This window comes from Orycteropus afer, unplaced genomic scaffold (assembly GCF_000298275.1).
Source record: "Orycteropus afer afer isolate SDZICR_OR568_19922 unplaced genomic scaffold, OryAfe1.0 scaffold00174, whole genome shotgun sequence".
NCBI lineage: Eukaryota > Metazoa > Chordata > Mammalia > Tubulidentata > Orycteropodidae > Orycteropus > Orycteropus afer.
The window spans coordinates 1,066,518-1,089,013 of NW_006921761.1; the positions used below are offsets into that span (position 1 = coordinate 1,066,518).

Sequence of the window (22,496 nt, forward strand, 5' to 3'; positions counted from 1 at the left end):
AGCGACCCCTCCTTGGGTTTCCGAGGCAGTATCACTACGGAAGTAGGATTGCCCAACCTTCCTTCTGAGGAGTGGCTGGTGGGTTTGAACCACCAGCTGTCTGGTTAGCAGGCAAGTGTCTTAGCCACTATGCTACCAGAGCTCCAAAATGAGCTGAAAAGCTAAAGACCTTTCCCAAAGCTTTTCCATGTACACTGGAAGCAGACCATATCCCAAAGGCAGCTCCCCTTCAACTGATGAGCTGCTCACAGGACATTCCACCACGAGGTGATGGTAGCACATCCAGTTCTCATCCTGGGGAATAACTACATCCAGCTGCCGGGACACTCAAAGTCACAGCCCAGCCAAGTTGACACACAGCCTTAACTACTACAGATGGGTTCTTTCTTTAGAGTAAAACTTTACACTATTTAGCATCTAGGACTCTCAAAATTCACCCCCAAACTCCATTTGTAAATGTCTTTGCTATACACCCACTACACAAACTGGCTGCTGTACCCCAGTCTGTTTACCTCTCCCCACCACCCCTCCCACAACCCCCTCTCCACACACCTCATTGCTGATGGTCCTGCATCAGCATTCCCACCTGGGCCCAGGGCAGGTTATGCACCCCTTCCAGGAGGATGTCCTGACTCTAGCACTGCCATCCCCCCTTACTTATTTGTGGGGAGCACAGTGGTTGGGGGCTAGGGCGGCCTTATTTATTTGTTTTTATATTTAAAATTTTTTACTGTGATTTGGGTGAAAGTTTACAGAGCAGATTCCTTTTCCATACAGCCATTCATGCATATTTTGTTTCATGACATTGACTGCAATTCCCCACAATGTAACAGCGCTCTTTCCACTTCCTCTCTGTAGTTACCTCTTCCCTGTGTCCTCCTTTGGTATGCATTCCTGCACTCTATCCGGGATCCCCTGCACTGATCCCTTTCTGAGTACTTGGCAGTGGTAGCTGGGCACCATCTAGTTCTGGTCTCAGTGGTCATATGGGCTGAGAGGTTCGCCTGGTCTGCTAGTCCCTTGGCCAACTTGTTTCCATGTGTCTTTGGTTTTTGCTGTTCTTTGCTCTGGAGAGACCCATTGTGGCATCTAGATGGTGCAAACTTTTAAGACCCCAGTCACTACTTGCCAAAGTAGGATGCAGAACAATGTTTTTGTGTGGTATGTTATGCCAGTTAAGCTTGGTGTCCCCTGCGACCATGGTCCTGAGCCCACAGGTCCAGCTAGCTACTCACTTAGGGGGTCTTTTTTAAGAGAACGTGTCTGCCTTTGCCGGAGCCTGTGGGCTGTCCTCCCCTGTACTTTACAAGGCACGGGTGCTGCTGCATGTGAGGCGGCCGCTGGCTAACTGGTGATAACAGCCGACTCTGTGTGGCGCCTCACACATGGTCTCATTTCCATCTCAGGTGACTAGGGCCTGTTTTACATGAGGCACAGGGCAGTTGCCTAAAGCCAGACCCATGGCCAGCCAGGGCCATGACCTGGGCCTTTCCCTGTCTGGCCTTGTCCTCTCTCTACCTTTCTGAACGGCCTCTCCTCCATGAGCGAACCAGGAAGGTCACCCTCCTCTACACGAGGCGTGTGAGCACCGCGAGGAGCTGGTCTCTGGAGGGACAGAGCTGTGGTGGTAGCTTGGGAATGTCTTAGGAGGAAGAACAAGTCAGACTGCAAGAATTGGGCTGTACACAGTCGTGTGGACACGGCTCTAGGATGCGGCTTCTAGAACCTGAATCCTTGAGCTGGTTCAGTGCGACAGGCTGAGGGAGGGATTCGTGGAGTGCAGGGCGTAGGCTGCCAGCCTTCATCCGTCCTGAGGCCACCTGGCGGCATGCCTCCCTTCCTCTCACCCTGTCAGCTGTGGCTGACTCTGGAGGGGCCCAGCCTGTCAGAACCGAGTCAGTCACCTGCTGGGCGGGAGGCCCCGGGCCAGGAGTGGCTTGGCCTTAGGTAGCTGAGCTTCCCTGAGATATTTTTGAAGTCAGCATTGTTTCCAGGGGCCCTGCTTGCTAAATTTTTAAACTGTGGCTTATGTGGTCACGTTAAAGCGGTCGTTCAGAAAGCTGGCCGGCCCGCACAGGAAGGAGGATCTCAGCGGCCCTTGGGGCTTTGTGGCCTCTGTTGTAAATGGCGTGGAGTGGGCGGGTGAGAGGAGGCAGAGCGTATCAACCCAGGAGTGGGGAGCCCAGTCACTCACACGTTCGGGGCCGTGGCCCCCTTGCTTTGGCTCTCGCAGCCTTGAAATCTGTGGCCCAGACAGGCCAGTGACAGTCACTCCCACATTAATGAGGCCTGGCCTTGGCTTCCTCTGGGGCTCATAATTCCAAATGCACTTTTTTTGGAAAAGAGCCTGTTTTGTCAGTTCCCTTCTGACTTGGAGACAGTGATCAGACAGAAAAGAGTTCTTTTTTTTTAAAAGGTTCCACTTGCCTGGTAGGAGGACAGTATTGGAGGCTTAAAGGCCCAACAGCAGGATTTGACCGCTCACTTTTATCTTAGGAATGCTTTTCATCATCTGAACCACATAGTATCCATATTTTTCTAGGGAGAAGACGCTTGTGACAAAACTTGTCCTGCCAGCCCGGTCCGCCCTCCTACCCGCACTGCCTGATAAGCTCCAGTTCTTGGCCGATAGTCTCTCAAAAGCTTCCGTCTCCTCACTTCCTCAGGCCCCCAGCCAGCCGGCTCCCCGGCTCCCCGTTCCTTCTTGCCGTTGGGCTCTCCTGGAGTCACCCCTCTCTGGAGCTTCACCTGCCTTTCGTCCTCCTGTCTGCCGCCCTGTCACCACCTCCGCCTCGCCCCTCCGGCACTCGTGTGCACCCAGCCTTCCTTGTCCCCTAGCTGCTCAGCCAGCTCACAGGTCTGCAGGACCGCGGGTGTGCGGAGCAGAGTGGGGAGAGAGAGAGTAGGGCAGACCTGCTGCCTAGGCTGTGTGACCTCTCTGAGCCTGTTTCTTTTCCTCACTTATATAATTCTTTTCTTCTCCCCCCATTTCCTGAATGCCCCCTTACTGCGTTGTGGGCCCTACCTGGAGCTTTCTCAGTTAACTTGTTACCTTCGAGTCAGTTCTGACTCATGGTGACCCGTGTGTTAGAGTACACCTGCTCCTTAGGGTTTTGTTTATGGAAAAACTGTGCAGTGGTTAAGTGTTCAGCTGCTAACTGGAAGATGGGCGGTTCAAACCCACCCAAGAGCTCCGTGGGAGACAGGCCTGGTGATTGGCTCCCGTAAAGACTGCAGCCTGGAAAAACCTCTAGGCCAGTTCTGCTCTGTCACATGGGGAGGCTGTGAGTCAAGATGGACTCAGTGGCACCTAAGGACAGCATCTCCGTGGAAACCAGACCTTTCTCCCGCAGTGCGGAAAACCACCAGCCTTCAGACTGAGTCGCGTGGCAGGCCCTCTGCACCACCCAGCGACCTTCTCTCAGCTTAGGAGATCTTAGTAATCCTGAAGGATGACTTCATGGGGGCTTGGGAAGAGGAAGTGCTGGTGGTCAGGCAGGGATGTGTTCTACAAACCGGAAAGGTGTCTTGGTTACGGGGGGCCTGGGCAGAGCCACATCCCTCGCTGTTTTGATAGAACAAGACCCGCCGTGTGGCACTCTGAGTCTGGAGGTCTGCGAGCCCAGTCTGTGCATCAACCTGGTCTGTGGCTGCCGACTCTGGGAGCCTGGAGTGTGTCCACACACATGCACAGGTGTGGAGTGCGGAGCGGGGAAGGGCAGCGGGACGGCCAAAGCCCGATGGTAAAGTTAGGGAGAGAGAAGGAGATTCTGGGAACTGTTTGGAGTGTTCCAACTGTGGTGTGGTTTGACCTGGTTAAAAAACAAACCTCTTATACAGCTTGTCAGGAGTTGGTGAAACTATTTCAGTTAGTGGGAAGACAGCCAGATTTTTTAAGAAGATTTTGTTAGAGTGTGACAGGGTGTGAAATGTCACTTGTGGGGCCCTCTTCTAACCCAGCTACCTTGTGTCACGGCTTTTTGTGAGCCTGCGTCTGCCTGTCTGACTAGCCTGGGACCACGATGGGTCAGCAATGGTGTCTCACTCTGGTCTGTGCCGCAGAGCCCAGTGAGGGGCTGCCCCAGAGCCCAGCGAGGGTCTGCCCCAGGAAGGCAGGTGGAATTGCAGCCACAACTGTGGGGCTTAGGGGAGGGGGCCTCACGTCTAGGTGGGGTAGAGATCACAGAGCACGGTGTCTGGGGCTGTCTGCCAGGTTCAGAGGTGCACTCTGTTAATATCCTCACTTTATAGAAGATGAGACCAAGGCCCAGAGAGGCTAAGTAAACATCTCAAGGTGACACAGCTATGCGTGGTGGAGTCAGGATTTGAACTCAGGTCTAACTTCAGAGCTCGTGTTCTCAACCTCTCTGCCTAGGAGACTGGGTAGACTTTGAAAGAGCAGTAATGAGAGATGGAGGCATCCCGAGAGGGTACCTCCCAGACAGGCCCCTCAGCTGGGAGAGAAGCTGGGGCCAGTGAGTGGTCCTGCTTATGTGCGTGTGTGAGGGGAAAGCTTAGAGGAACAGAGCATGTGATCCTCTCGACCACGGACCCAGACTGAGGTGACACGGGAAGTTTCTGAACGATGTGGGGCGTTGTGGCAGGTGGGGCCCCATTCAAGCTGGCAGGCAGGCCCTCAGCACCTGTTTGACGCCCTTGTCATGGGCCCTTGGAGGTAGCAGGGCCCTTCTCCAGGAAAGGAGAGGATTTGGTCTGCCTAGCCGAGCTCTCTGGGGTGGTACCTGGAGCTGATTGTCCAGCCCCCTTGCTGTATGGCTCCACACCAGCCCCTCAGTTTCTCTGGGTCAGCTTTTCCCTTTTAGATGACATCACTAATACAGTCCTTTGAGCCCAGGATGGGGCACTGGGTACCTTGGTTTGAGTCCTAGCCTGCACCTGGCTGCCTTGGTGGCCTCAGGCAAGTTACCCGACCTTATTGTGTCCCCGTTTGTGCATGTGTAGAAGGGAAATGAAGCAGGGCCCCCGCCCATGGGTGGTCTGGGTATTAGGGCCCTGAGCCCATCCCTGGTGGCTCTCAGGGTTAATAGTGTTGGACACTCTCCTCATTTATCCACAGGGTCAGTTTCCAAAGACTAGGTTGTTGGGCAGAATCGGCCTTATGCAAAAAAAGAGGATGACCACATCAGGTCACAAAGTGGAGGAGGACCACACATTGCTTCACTGCCAAACCACTGAGAATCGCAGCCCTGCCAAGGTGGCGCATCGCCTTGACCACCACAGCCGGTGTTACTCGGCCTCACGGCTCGGTGTTCGTCACTGCCAGGCTCACGTCGTCAGTGCGCAAACTAGTCGGATGATAGATTTTTTTACTGTCGTAAATGGAAAATGTCAGATGACAAGAGTCAACAAGTGAGAAGAAGATGCCTTATAAGCTGGCCCTGTCCATGCCTCTCCCAAGCTCCTGCCTGTCCTGGGACTTGGGAAAGAGGAAGGGTCTGGGCCTCTCTGGCCACCTGCAGAGCTCCTGCAAGGCAGTGGGCGGCCCGGGGCCGCCTGAGTTTGCTCTGCAGACGTTGGGCTCGTCGCCATCCAAGGCTGTGTCTGCTCAGACCGAGGATGTCCTTGGCACAGCTCTTCTTTCCTTCCAGATGCTAATCAACTGGTAGAAGGTGGTTAAAATGAACCTTCTCCAAAGAGAAAGAGGGACGTTTGGAGCTCTCTGTTCCTGAGTTAGTTTGAGATGGTTGAGGTTTGGTGTGGGGAGAGGGCATTGTCCAGTACCTAAGAGTGTGTTGAGGTGACTGGCTACTATCTGGAGTGCTCACCTTCCAGGGGAAGTGCGAGCTGGGCAAGAAGGTGCCTGTGTTCCGAGCCAGGGAGCAGGAGTCTGAGCCCATCTGGGTCTGCTGTGGTGCGATGAGGAGAGCCAGCCTGGGTCCCTTGCCTCCAGAGTCATTGTACGACCTTGACCAAGTCCAGTCCGCTCTTCTGGCCAGACTTGTTGAAATCGTGTGAGATACAGCGAGGAGGTTACACGTGCCCACATTCTTCAGTGACCAGTGCCAAGCCTCAGGCCCTGCCTGGGACCACTGACCTCAGAATCTCTGGCTGGGGTAGCTCAGGTATTGGCCTTTTGTAGAAGCACCCAGGTGATTCTCCTGTACAGCCCAAGGGTAGGCAAGCCGCAACCCCTGGGCCAAAACCAACCGCAAAAAAAAGGTTAAGGAACCCAACCCCAACCAACCAACGAAGGCCCCTCAAGGCCGGTTGCAACAAAAGGAAGGAAGAAGTGCCCCCAGGAGAATAATCCTAAAATATTTATTATCTGGTTTTCACAGAGATATTTGCCTTCTTCTTGAGGGACACTGAGTTATATTTGTCCCTCTGTCCCCAGGCCCACCCTGGACATTGCTGAATTCCAGCACAGAGATGTCATGCCTGCCTAGTAGCTCTTACCTTTGCAGGTACTATGGGGGGAGAGGCTGTCTTAGCTTGGGTGAGACCCCTTCCCCCCCCACACACACACATACACTCTTTTAGGAAAGGAGGTGCTTGTACCACAGAGCAGAACTCTTTGGGCCCTAAAATCAGGAAAGCTTGGGGGCTTCTCATGGAAGTGAGAGAGAAGGATGCACCCTCGAATCTTCTGTAGACTCAACCCCTTGGTTCCTTGGATGATACTCAAGGGACAGAGTCCAGGCTCTTTATCATCTTGGTTGCAGCTCTTAGTTGAAGTTTGGGCCCAGAGCTGACCTGCTTCTCCAGTGGCCCTCTGACTTGTGCAGAGCAGGGGAGACAGTCACCCCCTGGTTGTGGAACTCATACGGCCATACGCTGTCCAGACATCCTGTGGTCAGAGTGGCTTCTGGGAAGCCACGTTAGGCTGCATGAGCACAGCATCATTTAATAAAGGTCTCAGGCAATGCTTCCCCTGCCTGTGCACCTGTGGTTGGCTTTATGGGGCATCAGTGGACTTCCTGAAGGGCTCTGTACCTTCCCAGCTCAGCCCCAGGGTGAGAGGCGCACACCCAGCTGTCACCTGGCAGATGGGAAGTGTGGCCATGAGGGAGCTTCATGGGCCCTGGTTTTATGACAGTGCTGGACCAGGAATGAGGTTTAATATTTTGAATGGTGAGAGGTGAGCCCCATTATTATCCCAGCTCATTAATCAACGGCAGAACCTGTTTTACCTGTCGAATGCCCTCCCTGTAGAGAGTTCATGAATAGGAATCCAGTTTTCTCTTTAAAATCCAAGCCACCTCTCCCCTTCTTAAACCTGGGAGGCGGGTCTGCAGAAGGCGTCGGTATTTTACGGCAGATTTGTCCTGAGTGGACAAGGCTCAGGGCAGCCTTTGAGGGCCCTCCCTGCCTTACTCACCAGCATGCCTGCCTGGCTCGGGTGCAGGGAAGGGCAGCAGGAGCTGGGTGGGCCACCGGGGCCAGCTGTGAGGAGGCAGGGGGCCTTGACAGCCCCAGCTTTGGGACAGGACAGATCTGCAGTCGATGACTGCTTTGTTTTGTTGCCCACTGCTTCGAGGGGGGGACACGACAAAAATGAGGCAGACAGGAGCATAACCAGGCCACTCAGGTGGCCCCCATCTGAGCCCTTCCAAAATGACTGGCCAGCTGGGAAACGGATTTAAATCCCCCCCCCAAAAAAAAACCAAACTCACTATTGTCGTGTCAGTCCTGACATATAGCACCCCCTCCTTGGCTTTCTGAGGCAGTATCTCTGTGGAAGTAGATTGCCCAACCTTCCTTCCGAGGAGTGGCTGGTGGGTTTGAACCGCCAGCCTTCTGGTTAGCAGTCAGATGCCTTAGGCACTGCACCACCAGAGCTCCCTGAATCTCTAAGGAGTGTGGTTTTCTGGGATCTCAGGGGTGAGGGAACCACAGTGGTCAGTAAATCTGTCCCCCCAGTCAAGGGGCCCACATCACCTGTGAGCTCCTGAGGAAGTGGACATGGTGAGTAGCCTGTAAAAGTAATGGGAGCTGACTTCTGTTTTCTCTCTAGAACCCCTCTCTGGTAGTGGTCCCCTCCCCACCACCACTGAGCTCTGTGAGGGGCTTGTAGGGACTTTAGGCTAACCACCCTGACTCCGGAGCCAACATTTCCTTCCAACATCCCTAGGCCCTTTATTCCTCTCTCTGCATGATTTTCAGAACCATGTGGCTCACCCGAACCAGATAAAGATGAACCAGCCCTACCATAAAACTCCCTCTCTTTGCAGTGAGAAACTGTCCTGGCAGTCATTCTGGAATATTACAACAGCTGACTTGTTTGAGTGCTTACTGTGTTCTGGGCACTGTACAAGGACGCCCTTGTGTGTTGCCCACCTTCACCGAGCTGGGACCAACGTTTAGATTTCTCCTTCTCCTCTCACCCTCCTTCTGGGATGCTTCCAGGTGCAAAGGTGTGGGCATGTGGGGAGGGCTGCCCCAGGCTATGCCGCTGTCTCATTGGGGTGCTGTGAACATCTTTAAAACAACGCTGGTGTGAATTCCCTCTGATGTAAGGACAAGGCTTGTGTCCCACCGCACTATTTCTGGAGTGCAGGGGGAGTTGGAGGTGAGGGCCCTCCACATACACCCCTCCAGGCAGGAAGGCTGAGGCCGGTGGGGGGCGGAGGGAGGTGTGAGAGCTTCAGGCCAAGCAGGCTCCAGGTGGCAGTGGCTGCTTCCCCAGGTGTGGCCCTGGCAGGTTGCAGGTGTGCTGCAGTCACTGGGAGGCTGGGGAAGAGGAAGGGAGGCTTCCGGCCCTGGCGACTGAGGGCGTGACCACATGTGGAGTTGGCACACCCGGGCCAAGTTGGCAAGGCTTCCTCCTCCCTGTTCAAGCCTCCCTTTTCAAATCCTCCTGCTGTCGGGAGGAAGCCTGGATGTCAGAACCGGATGCAGTAGGCCGTGGGTGGCATAGAATTGCCAGGGCTTTAGAGTGACGCCGGCCTGCGTTGACCCTGCCTCTGCCATCTGTACTGCCTCCTGAGCTCGAAGGCCTTGGGGACAGACAGGACTGCACCTCTCTGAGCTTTGGTTTTCTCATGTGAAAACAAGGTAATTGGGAAGATTCAGTGAGACGACATGTGGAGAAGCCACAGCCAGGTACTCTAGTAACAGTGCCTTAATCACCAACATCCCTCTAAGCCTCTCCCAGTTCTGATCCTCAAGGACCAAAAGGCTTCTTGGAGAAGCCTGGCCTAAGGTTCTCGGGTCCTGACCCTGGAACAGCCAACTGCCAGGACTTAGCCCCTCTGTGTCATGCACAGCCCAGCAGAGAAGTGTGTGCCGAGAGAAAGTGAGGTGGTGGGTGGGGGACAGTGTCCCGGAACCAAGTCTCATGACAGCCGTGTTATCAGCGAGGGCCCCTGCCTTCCTCATACTTGGGTTTACTCAGCAGCGGTGGATCAAAGTCTGCTCTCTGGAAATTGATAACTCTGCAATTCCACTCAGGATTCCCTTCCCTCCCTTCACAGATGGAACATTTCCGGTGACAGGTAATTTACGTGGCGGGTAATTTACGGCCTTCCATTTGGAAGGAGATTTTACAATGTGTGTTAATAAACAAGGGCTGTTTTCTGCCTGATTCATAGCTACTGTCATAAGCCTTGTTGGGCAAGGATCAAGGGGCCCTGTATCTGGCATTCCATGGAGACCAGTGCCCAGTGGTGGTCTAGAATGTGCCTGTGGAGTGAGAAGGGCATAGGGTGGGGAGAGGGGCCGGCGAAGTTCACACCCTCACGCAACCAGGGGACACCCAACCATTGAAACCCAACGTGGGCTGGATTTTGAAAATGTTAGAAGGATGAGGGAAGCATCAGACCAAGCAGGCATCCTGCCTCTCCTAGCATTTTGTAACTCACGGCCTCTTCTGGGTCTCGGTGGCCTAGTGTGCATCAGGGCCCCGCGGTGCCCTCCCTGATGGTCTGTTCCTCCTTGTGGCCACTCTGGGACAGTGTAGCCTCCTGAAGAGCCTGGACCTCAACATTTATTTCCGTTTACTAGGGAGGGGGCGGGGAGCTGGTTAACCCCGTCTCCCTGGGGCTCCGGGAGGGCCTGAGAGAGGCTGTCCATGTGTACAGCATGTTGGCTGCCACGTTGCAGGCACGAGGTAAATATGATTGAACAAGCGACTGGCCCAGCTACACGTGTGTGAGTTTCCCAAGCTCCGGTCATAGTCCCTTCCTTATACGTGACAGAGTGCCCGCAGAGGGGGGAGAGAGTGCTTTGAGGTTCGGGGACGGTTTCTGAGAGCCGATGGCTGCACACGAGAAATTCTTCATTGACGGAGGCTGGAGGAGACAGGAAAGTGGCATTATTTTAACAAGTGAGTCTTATGTACTGAGCACCCACTCCTCAGCTGAGTATAGTCGGAAACGCGCGAATGCCGGTGGTCAGCTATGTCTCAGTGACACCGAGTGGGGGGTAGCAGCTGTGGAACACTGTGGTGTCTGAGAGATGCCTAGCCGGCCTGGTGGCTCCCAAACCAGAAGTACATATGACTGTTTGGAGAGAAAGGCCATTTGCTCAGTGTGCGCCTGGCCACCGCTGCTGAAACCAGTGTGCCTCGCTGGGCCCCATCACAGCTCTGTCCCCAGAAGGCACGTGTCAGGCCCTGGCAGCGCTCCGGCTGGAAAGGCAGGCTCTGCTTGGTGACTCCCGGTCCCGGCTGGGGCACGCAGACCTGGTGTTTCAAGGCACTGTATTGCACAGGAGAGGCCCCTGGCCTCTAGATGCTGCAGTCTTGCTCTGCATATTTTTGCAGTGAGCACATGGCACTGGAGCGATTTCTCACCACGAAGAGCCTTCTGTTACCGTGAGAAAGCCCCCGGGCATTCCCGGTGCTTTTCTTAGGAAGGGAGCGGTGGACGGGCAGTGCAGCAGGGAAGGAAGAGTGACTCGCACTTAGCGGCCTCAAGCCCATTTTGGAAGCAGGCTGGCTATAAATACCTAAGTCAACAAATGACTGGGCTCCCTGTGGCTAGGATCGGGTGGGAGGCCGGTTTTGCCATCTGCTAACGAGGGTTCTTCTGTCACCTGGCTGCTTGGAAATCTTCCGAGGCTCCTGTTGACGTGGTGGGGATCTGGAGACCCCGTGCTAGGCCTGATTCTGTTCCTGAATGTCCAGGTCGTGTGGCGAGACCCTGACCCTCTCCAGGCCTTAGTTTCCCCTCCGTTCATCATGAGGGGATTTGCCAGACTGGACGAAGTGTTTAGATGACGACAGTAGCATCTGGCCTTGATTGAGCTCTTGCTATGTGCCAGGCCCCATTCCAAGCACATCATATATATTAACTCATTCAGTACTTGACCCATTGTCATTTTATAGATGAGGAAACAGGCACAGAGTGGTCAGTGACTTGTGGAACCTGAGTCCACACTCTTGACTGGTACCCTGTCCTGCCCTCCCAGCACTTCCACCTACAGGAGAATGAAGAAGAAGACAGTCACCTTGATCCAGGACTGAGCTGAGAGGATTTGCCGGGCAGTGGTCCCAGACCCCAAGGGCACATACATATACCCCCTTGAGCAGGCAGCTTGGGAGAAAGAACCATGGGTGGAGGTTAATAGCATTTGCAGGAGTGCTGGGCAACTCTGAGCTCAGCTGGCAATCCCACGTACCCACGTACACGGAACCTGGCCTAGGCCCACCTCCCCCAGAGACCTGTTTGTGGGGATGAGTGGTGGTGCTTGCAAGAGGAGCTAAGAAGCTTTTCTTGGACGAGGGGACAATTATGATGGATAACATCCCAGAAAGTCTGGGAGTGACTTTAAAGGAAAAATTAGACAGTTGGTTGGGAGGAACGACATGAACCTGAGAGTCAGGAGACGTGGGTTTGCCTGCCTATTTCTGTCATCCACTTCAGTATTTTCGTCCCCTCTGCGGACTCCTGCCTCCTGGTGGATTCAAGGTTTTCAGGCTGCGCCATCACAGAAGGATACTGCCTCCGTTGGGGGTGGGGCTCTGCGTAAGAGTTGCTTTCAGAAATCAGACACACACGAGAGTTGGAAGCCCCCTGCACTGGGCCGTCTCCCAAGGGGCCCCTCAGCTCTGACCTCACACTTTAGTGGCACACCTGGGTGCCTCTGTCCTCACGAGGGGTGTGCCGACGTCTCTGTCCACAGGCCCCTCTGACAGTAGTTAAGAAATTCTAGCATGGAGCTGTTTCTGGATTCACAGTAGAACCTCCCGCTGTTTGGGAGACGCCAGAGCCAGGTCCAGAGCTCACGTAACAGGGTTGGGCCAGACCCACAGGCCTCTCTAGAGGGGTTAAGCTGACCGTGTGTGTGTGTGTGTGTGTGTGTGTCTGAGCGTGATGGAGTGAGCGCTTGAGCACTGACCCATGAGATGCCAGCAGAGGCTGTAATTTCGAGTGCACTTTTCCTAACGAGTTGGAGCCTGTAGGTGTCTAGGGAAGCAGCTGGGCCGTGAGAGGGGCAGGACTGGAAAGACCAGTGGTGACCACCGTAAACACCTCCCCTGCTGACATGGGGCAGTGCTGTGAGGGCACACGAGGTCGACTCTCTGAGCTCAAGGGCTGGAGGCTGCTGCAAGGCCCCTTTCGGCTCGGGGAGGAAGACCACCCGCCTTACGCTCCAGGTGAGCGTGCTTCTGCCACTGGAGGTGTGTGGGGAGGGGGCCTAGGACTGGGAGGTGACTGCACTGAACCCTTGGAAGAGAGAAAAGGAGCTGGACTGGTCCCGAGTCAACGTGGAACCCACCCCGCCCTCTGACTTCCGGGAGTTGTGGCTGAATGCATGAATGTAGCTAATTAAGCTTTCCCAAATTAATTTCCTCACCACGTCAGAAGTGATTTATTGGCGAGACCATAAGAGTGAGTCTGTGGTGGTCAAAGCCCAGGCCTGGGAGAAGCGGGTAGGAGGTACTGTCGGCACTTGGTGTCCCCACTGCCGTGTGTGAGAGATCTCAGCCCAGGCTCTGGACACCCCAGGTAGAGATGACCTTGAACGTCCAAGAGGTCCTTCGGCTTGGCCAGATGCCCTAAGAGGTGCGTCTCACCCAAAGCATAAAAGGGGGGAAGGGTTGTTCACAAACCTTCTTTTGGGGCTTGGGAGATAGGACAGCTGTTGTCATGCCTAGCTGCAGCCATTTACTCTGTGTGATCCCTGGGGCCTTGACGGGATTTCTTTTCCGGCTTCTGTCCTTCCTCTCCCAGCACTTAGCTCAGGCTGGACACCAAGAACAAGGACAGAGCCTTTTCTGGATAACCCACTGACACTTGTCCAGATCATTTCACTGTTTGCTCCTCCTGTCATCTGCCCGCTCCACAGATGAGTTGCAGAAGCTCAGAGAGATGGAGTGGGTTGCCTGAACTTTACCCAGCAGGCTCTGTGGGCCTGGAGTGTCCCTACTCGGCTGTGTCCTTTCTGTGCATTTGCATAGCCACAGGCAGCTGCTGCGGCCCACCTGCTACTGGTCAGCCTCGGGGCTTTGTAAATACTGGGGGCCTCTGCCCCAGTTGGGGTTCTGCATAGAGCCACCCACTGAGGCTGTCCTGAGAGCCAAGCTGCAGCTTAGACCTGGATGTCCAAGCAGAATCTGGGCTCCCCACTGGGTCTATGCCCCAAAACGCAGAAGGCAGAAGACCTTCTCAGCATCTCTGCCCAGACACCTTGGATGCCAGGAGCTTGCTCCCTTTCCCCAGGCACCTTGTTCCTTTGTTGGCCTTTAGGGTCCTTCCTGAATCAGAGTTTGCCCCTGGGTAGCATCTGCATGTACTCAGATCACTCTACCTGTTTCCCAAGCAGCCCCCACTGCGTTGAAGCTCTCTCCAGAGCCCCAAGTCCCTGCCCACTGAACCCAGTCACTGTGTCATGGCAACAGAGCCTCCGTCCTGTGGCCATCAGGCGTGCCAAGGCTCCAGGTGTGCCCAGCTCACCCACGGTCCCACTTGTTGGGTCACCTTTAAGGAGCCCCACTGACCCCTGGAATGAGGGAGAGGACCAGACAGACTCTCCTCCAAGGAGCCCTGAGGCTTCTGGGTTTCAGGCTGCCCCTGCCCCCCACATGGCAGGCCAGGCAAACCTCACACTGTACTTTGGTTACCCACCATGTCACTCAGAAGGCAAAGAGAAGGTGTCTCCAGTCTTCACTGTTGTTTAAAGGGACTGTAATGCTTTGGAGCCCTGGTGGCGTAGTGCCTAAGGCATTTGACTGCTAACCAGAAGGCCAGCAATTCAAACCCACCAGGCACACCTTGGAAGGAAGGTTGGGCGATCTACTTCCGTAGTGATACTCCCTTGGAAACCCAAGGAGGGGTTACTATGAGTCGGATCCGACTCCACGGCGGTGAGTTTGGTGTTTTTGGTTTCATGCTGGGGACTTGGTCTGGCCCTGGGTTCATGGGTTTCCTGCATGTGGATATGCAGCAACACGATGGGTCAGATTCCCAAAGAGATCCCATGGCCCCAAGACTGTTAGGAAGACTCTAAAAGAATACCACATGTGAGTAATGAGCTTCACAAAATCATCCAAATGGTCAGAGTTACTTAAAGCAAAGATGATAAGGTAACAGGGCAGGGAAATTAGAGTGCAGGAAACAGTCCAACTAGAGTGGAATGACTGAGAAGGATGACACATTGTGAAAAAAATGTAACTACTGTCACTGAACAGGTTGTGGAGAAATTGTTGCTGTGTCAACTTTCAACTTAAGCACCATAGAATATTACTTAAGAAAGAAAACTGAATGGCAAACTGATGAGCAAATGGTCTGACGGGGCTGTTAAGGGCCTCCCAGGCTCTGCTCTGCACTTGGGGTACGTCTGAAGCACAGTGGAAAAAGTCCCTGAAGGAGTTCAGGGCCTCGTGGGGGCCACCCCATTACTTTCCAGAGAGGAGAGCTGTGTAGGCATGGGGGGGTTTTCTCCTGTCCAGCAAAGCCCCCAGCAGACTGGAGCAGCCCCCGCACTGCTGATGCCACACACAGTGGCACATGGACATGACTGTGTGGCTTGTCACAGGTGCCTGTGGGGTAGTGGGGACGTTGTGAGTGACAGACCCCTGGAAGATGGCTCTACCGCATGGCAGCAGTTAGTGGGCTTCTGTCGTCCCTCCTCTTCCTCTCCTGACTTTAGCAGGGATGCCCCACACGTCTCAGGAGTGGCTCTTCTCAGCACCCCCACCAGCCCTACCTGTAGGCAGGTGATCTCTGCAGAATGCGTTTTCTGACAGCCAGCTAGACTTGGCCTTAGAGGATCTACTACACCTTAGAACAGAGACCCCTGCACAGGTCCACAGCCGAGACCTGCTAGGCTCCCTGTGGAGTAGGGCGGGGTCTTGCCTGGGAGCCTCCTCCTGACGACCCTGCACAGGCCGCGCTCGGCAACCAGCCCACAGGATTGCTCGGAAGAGGCCACGAGGGTCTCAGATCCTGGAGACGGCCATGGCACGCTGGGCCATCTCTCACTCCTCTTGACCCCCAGGGGAGAAGGCAAGGAGCTACGGTGAAGGCCACCACCTTGCTTCGCTTTCCCGAGAGGGCTGAGGGATTTCTGGGGAAAGTGGCATTCCAGAGTAGGGTCTGGCGGTTGGCCTTTGGCTTTCCTGGGGCAGGAGGGGTGTTTCCCAAACTTCCCTGATAAGAATCACTGGGCTGCTTGTTAAACATGCCGACTATTGAGTCTAGGAATCTGGTTTTTAGAGTAAGCGGTCTGGATCATCTTATCTTCAGGCAAGTTTGGATCATTGTCTTTCTGCTGGGAAGAGCGTGTTCTGGGGCAGGTTGAGTTTTACTTGTTTGTAGTATGTGCAGAGGTTCTCCTCGTTTTAAGAATGTTCTGATGTTGCAGACTCTCCTTTGAGTCCACAAACGTCCCCAGTCTGTCCCTCCCTCCCTTGGAGAAGGTGTCAGTTTGGGTGGCTTCCTGGGCCTTTTCTTTATCTGTTCAGAGCTACAAGGTGTCTTTTGTTTTTCACAAGTGGCCCTCTTGTTGTATTTCTCTGAGCTTGTGGAGCTTCACAAGGGGGTGCAGAAAATCACCATGAGCAGCATCAGCCCAAGGCTGACTCCTGTGAGGCGGAAGTCAGACATGCTGCCCCCAACCATCCCTCCCAAAGCACTCCACTTTCTCTCCTGGGTTCGAGAATTTGTTGGAATGGCCACACACAACTCACAGACAATACTCATGTTATGAAGTTTATTAGGGAAGTAACAGGTTACAACTCAGGAATGCTCGGGATAGGATTCTTACATCAGTACCACCTCCACTTGGCCATGCCCTCAGGCAGGCCCCTCTTTGACCCTCAGCTTCTTGTTCTCAGCAAGTGTTACAGAGCTCCTTCAGCGCTGCGGATGGTGCCCCTCGCCCCACCATCCTGCTCAAAGGTACTCAGCTCTCTTGCTCTGTGGGCCGGTAGGACCACCGCTCAGCCAGTCTGTTGATACAGCTGCCTCTGCAGCCACCGTCCCTTTGCCATTGGTCTCTGCCAAGGAGGTCTGGTGCAGGGTCTTGGGTCCAAGGACACGTTCCACTCCTGCTGCTTCTCTCTTAATGACAGTGAGGTCCCACTTTCTGCCTCTGAAAAACCGAAAACCAAACTCACTGTCGTTGAGTTGTGTCTGACCCACCAGCCACTCCTCGGAAGGAAGGTTGGGCAGTCTACTTCCGTAGTGATACATACCACATTGGAAACCCAAGGAGGGGTCGCTGTGAGTCGAGTCTGACTCCAGGGCACATAACAACAACAACATGCCCACAAGGGTGCCATGTCCCTTATTTGCCTTATTAGTATGCTGTCCAATCTCCTTGGGGGGCCACAAGCACCTCTGGTAGCACAGTGCCTAAGGCACTTGACTGCTAACCAGAAGGCTGGCGGTTCAAGCATACCAGCCACTTCTCGGATGGAAGATGGGGCAGTCTACTTCCGTAGTGATACTGCCTGGAAACCCCAAGGAGGGGTCGCTATGAGTCGGGTCCAACTCGATGGCACATAACAACAACAACAACAACAACAAAACCCAGTCATCTGGTGGGAGTTACAAAGACCGTGGCTAAAAGAGCCACATTAAGTCATTCACTGCACTGCATTGTCATCTACAACTTGCTTTTTTCCCACTTAGAAGTGTGTCACAGAGAACAGTGGGAACGCGTACAGAGCAGCTGCTGTTCAGACCTGCTGAATAATATTCCAGAGAAGGGACTGACCAGCATGGCCCAATCAGCGGTTCCCCTGTGGGTGGATACAGCCATTGCTTGCAGTGTTTCCTTAGTTCTTGCTTCAGTGAGCACCCCCGGCCATGTCTCCCTGGACACATTTGCACTGAAGTAAAATTGTCGTCAGGTGCCGCTGAGGCGGTTACGACTCATAGCGACTGTGTGCCACAGAACGAACCGTTGCCTAGTCCTGTGCTGTCCTTGCGTTTGGTGCTGTGTTTGAGCCCATTGTTGCAGCCACCGTGTCAGTCCATCTTACCGACCCTCTCCCAGACGTAATGTCCTCCTCGAGGGACTGGTTCCTCCTGATAACATGTCCAGAGTAATAAGTTACGTGCATTTTTTGGTTTTGATGGTTTCTGCCAAGTTACCATCCACAGGGGCTCTACAGTTTACATTTTCACTACAAATGGGGGGAGAGGACCTGGTTCTGCACACACAGCAACTCCTGGTTCTGCACACACAGCAACTGAAATGCTCATTGGTGCCTATGGCAGCATGGTGAGTGGAATACCCACTTCCTATCGCAAAGCCGAATCCCTAAGGCAAAACCATTAGGCCCTCAGGCTGTGGAGGGGACCAGTTTCTTCCAGCAGTACGTGTGTAACAGGAAGCAGGTAGCACCACATCTGTGTCACCAGCTCAAAGTACCAGAGAGGCGGCTGGCACGGTGGAACTCTAGAACCCCGGAGCATGAGGACTGGCCTCCAGGGCCCTGTTGCTGCCTTGCTGGGCGCCTGCGGCCGAGGTCCTAGAGCTGCAGCGAACTATGTATGAAACAGAGAGCTTGGAACAGGTCTCCTGAGGACGTTCCGCTTGGCTGCTTCGTGAGCTGGTGAGAGTCCACTGGGGCCTAGGGTGGACCTGGGGTCTCTACTTTGGTTGGAAAGCAAGAAGGCTTTGCCTGGGGTTTCGCCACAGCCCTGCTCCTTTTCCAGAGATAGGCTAAGGCGCTCATCCTGGGAGCCAAGAATGATACAGAGGGGGCCCTCCGGCTAGACAGGGCCCCCATCCCCCACAGCCTCTGCTGCTGCTCAGCTCCTGTGGCGTGTGACCGTGAAGGAGCCTGGGGAGAGGTCGGGTGAGCTGTCAGGTCCTGGCCCATCCAAGATCAGATTCAAAGGAAAGCTTTCTGTGAGCCCAGGTGGTCTGACCTGCAGAGAAGTCCCGGCTGGCTCCCTTTTGGTCAAATTGTGCAATTAGCTTTAAGGGACTTGTTCGCTAACTGGGGCGTTTTAAAGCCGAGCAGAAGGTGTCCCAGTAGGGCTCCCAGCCCACATCAGGGCAAGCTCATTCTCTTTCTTTTAACGCAGCAGAAGCCACTTTTGTGGAACCTCCTGTCCGGCCATCCCGACTTGGAGAGAGAGCTGACACTGCATGGCGGCCACGCCGCGCAGGCCTTGGCTTGGTGCCTGCGGTATCTGGTTGCCTGCCCACTCAGCTTTCTTAAAGCCTGGTTAAATTTTTACTCCCAAAACGATGACATGATTTTGTGAAAGGTCAGATTGTGGGTGTCGTGTTTGCTGAGTTTCAGGTTGCTCACATCTCCCATCCCCTTCCCTCCACCCACCTCACTTTGAAGTTCAAAACCAAATTGATTAAATACACAGCTTAGGAACCTTCCGATTTGCTTCTTAAACGAACAGAATTCTAAACTTTTTTTTTTTTAAACGGAAGGATTTTCAACTGTCAGCAGGTATAACTGGAACCATATGTCTTCAGGGACCAGGGCCTTTTCCTGGGTTTAGGATTTGTAAATTCTTACTGAAACGGAAGTGAGCAGGGCGGGCAGCTGGGGCCCCGTGACAGCCCAGGCTCAGATCTCATTTTCATTAGGCAGCATAGATAGTGCCTGCTGAATCCCAGGCCTCCCAGAGCTGCCGTCCCAGGGCGAACAAGGATTTGCTTTATAACCTGCAGGCCTCTGTGTTTGCAAATTACAGAGCACTTCAGAGGGGCTGGAATGTCGACCTTAGATGGGGGGATTGCAGGCCCCACTCCCCAGCTAATAATCTCTGAAATGGCTTTGTTTTCTTGGGAAAATATTTGTTCTCTTTCTTGTCACAGAATAGGTGAAGGGTGTTGAGGTTGCAAAGAGACAGAAGTGGAGGCCCTGCTGAGAGAAACAAGATCAGAAGTCACCCCCCCCAGGTCCATCGTTTTCTCCATTTGGACCTCTGGTCCTCTGAACTCTGAGCCCCTAAAGCCCACGAACCATAGTGCCTAAGGCACTTGACTGCTAACCAGAAGGCTGGTGGTTCAAACCCCCCAGCCATTCCTCGGAAGGAAGATTGGTCAATCTACTTCCGTAGTGATACCGCCTCGGAAACCCAAGGAGAGGTCGCTATGAGTCGGGTCCGACTCGACGGCACATAACAACAGCAACAAAGCCCAGGTCTTACATGAGATTGGAGCCGAGCTGTTCTGCTCAGTGGTTCGTGTGTGTAATTTTCTCCCAAATGGGTCCTGCACACAGTAGATCAGGAATATCAAACGCAAGGCAGTGCCAGGCGCAGCCTCCCCTGCCCTCTCGTCCCTTTGCCTGGTGTCATTCGAGCTGAGGGAGTCTTAAGAAAGACCATGATTATAACATCAGCATCCGGAAGTTGTCCCCACTGGGACTCCAGGCCGTCCCTCAGCTGGGGGAAAAGGGGACAGTGGTTCAGATGGTGGCTGCTTGAGTCGTGGTCTTCACCGATAAGCCTGCTCTTGTTTGGGAGCAGTGACCACTGCATGCTGCTCTTCTCCTTGGCCCCTGGCCACACGCCAGTGACAGAGCCGCTGCCTGCCACCCCTCCGTGGGCATCGTGTTCCCAGCAGCTGGTGGCGGGCTGCCACCAAGGTCACTCTGCACTCTGCCAGGACTGCTGCTACAAGCTGCCATTACCAGGCAGACAAGGGGGCATTTTTCCTTCTCCTGGGGTTACTGGCCCCCCCCATGCCTCACATTCCAGGGGCCCAGGACTACTTGCGATCCCTTTGTTCTCAAGAATCACCTCAGCAACAAAGAGGGAAAGGAGGTACCTGTGGTTTCTAATAAAACCCACTATTTCAGTAACAGTTCATGGAACCTGAAGGGTTGAAATGCTGACCTACCCCCTCCCTAGAGAGGCAACTGGTTGGCCCTGGCTGGGGGGCTGAGGACTTACCCCTCGTCAGATGTGTGACCAGAGAGGGCAGATAGAAGAAGTCACACAGCAAGTATGCTGCAGAGTCTAGGGTGACTTGTAGGAGTGGGGTTGGTAGGTTCCTGTCCTTGCACCTTGGGTAGGTGTGCCCTTAATAGTGGTCATCAACAGTTCCCATCAAATTAACCCATAACCGTTGGTGCTTCAGACCCACCAGCCACTCCTCGGAAGGAGGACTTTACTTGCGTAAAGATTTCCACCTCGGAAAGGCGATGGGGGCTATGAGTCGCGGCTGACTCGATGGCAGTGGGTTTGGTTTTGGGTTGGTGGCCCCATGTGTAGAACTGCAGTCCATCGGGTTTTCAGTGGCTGGGTTTTTGGAAGTCGGTTGCCAGAGATTGCTTCTTTCTGAGGCATGTCTGGGTAGACTCAAACCCCTGTCCTTTGGGTGAAGTGGCCGAGCCATGAACCATGTGCACTATGCAGTTGGGTTAACGAGCCCATGAACCATGCGCACTATGCAGGGATTCCTATTAAAAGTTAGGGAGTAAGAAATGGAGGACTCTCGGCCTCCAACTGAGATGTTTACCCTTCCCAAGGGAAAAACGGGGAAGTTTGTCCCAGTTCCTTGGAGTCTCAGGTTCTCATGGCCCCGTGAGACCCCCTCCCCAGCCTCTCTGTGATGAGTGGAACTTCTGAAATACAGACAAGCGGGGGAGGCGGGGGACCTGGCTGACGGGCTTTGTCGTGCCCCTGCACTGCACCTCTGGACCTCAGTCTCCCCACGTGTCATAGAAAGGTCTTCAGATGTGTTGCTTCTGAGGTCTTCCCAGTTCCCGCAGTCCACTGTCCACCCGAGTGGCTCCTGTGTTTGCTTTCGGCCTGTCTGAGGCCACAGCCCACATTACAGTGCGTTGATTTCACCAAATTGTTGTCTGATTACCCAAGGCTGGTTGTGTTCCAGATTAGGGGGGAAGTGGAATGCTGAACGCGGTTATCTCCAGACAAGCTCTGCTGTGCCCCAGCCAGCACCACGAGCATGTCAGCATTTCCAGGCGGTCTGCACTCTCGTGTCCAACTTCCCTGTGGCTTCCATTCCGTTCAGGTGAACACGATACATTCCTCGAGCACAGTCCCAGGCTCTTGACTCTGGGCTTCGGCTCCAGTTGTTACTCTGCCTGCATGCCCTTCCCGGTCCCATGTCACTGTCTCATGTCAGGTTCCTCCCTGGAGGTAGAGCACTTCCAGCCAGCCTGGGGCCCCTTGTCACCTCCCCACAAGACTTGACCTGAGGGCAGGTCCTAGGCCTGGTTCCTGCCTTCACTGCCCCTCCTTAGCCACCTAGGCCACGGGCTGTTGTTGTTTGGTCTGTGTGGCTGGATCAAAGCAGGTAAGCCAAGGTGGACTCACTCCCCCGTGCTCCTCCCTCAGGTGACCATAGCCGACGACTACTCGGATCCCTTTGATGCCAAGAATGATGTCAAGAGCAAAGCGGGGAAGGGCGAGAGTGCTGGCTACATGGAGCCGTATGAAGCCCAGAGGATCATGACAGGTAAGCAGAGTGGCTGGCGCAGGGACTCACCACGCGACAGGGATGCAGGGAGGGAACGCGGGGAGACTGCTGGGCAGTGCCAGCCAGCTGTAGTGAGGCTGGGCTTTGCCAGCAGTGCTCGGGGAGCAGCATGGTAGTAAACCTGCACCATGCTTTATCGGTCAGTTCACATTTCCCCGGCATCAGGAAGAAACTGACAGGGCACAGTGTGGTCCAGACCCAAGGGGACCAAATGCAGTGAGTCAAAGATAGGGACCAAGAAGTAGTTGGGGGAGAAGAGGGAATTTTTGACTGAAACTTAATGTGGAGCTCTCCCTAGCAGTCAGGGCAAAAAGGGAAAAATGGAGCCTTCTCCATCACCTTGCCTTCATTGCCGAGTGGAAGGGAGCAGACCAGATTATTAGTGCAGACAAAATTCTGGCCAAGTACCCAGAAATCTTTGTTTGAAAGAAGCCTGAGAAGATGTGGCAGGTTTACAGGAAATAGGAAGGCTGCTACCCTGGGTCTGTTTTCCTGTTAACCTGACGACAAAACCCCATTAAAAAAAAAATGTGCAGGACCCAGGAAAACATGGTTGATGTACAGCTTCCTGGGGCCTGTCTACTCCAAGATGATGCTTGGAGAATCTTTAGGGAGTGAGTGGTCAGCAGTTGTCTTGAACAGGTCTGGAATATGGCAGGGTG

The 22,496-nt window shown here is 54.2% G+C and overlaps 1 protein-coding gene across 1 annotated transcript in view; it reads left to right on the forward strand.

Moving 5' to 3' along the window:
- The window catches only part of SHB (SH2 domain containing adaptor protein B), a 141,842-nt gene that overhangs the window by 30,194 nt on the left and 89,152 nt on the right, over positions 1-22,496 (forward strand). Inside the window, 1 exon segment of the mRNA XM_007946877.1 lies at positions 21,693-21,813. Within this exon segment, the coding sequence (XP_007945068.1) occupies positions 21,693-21,813 (121 nt within the window).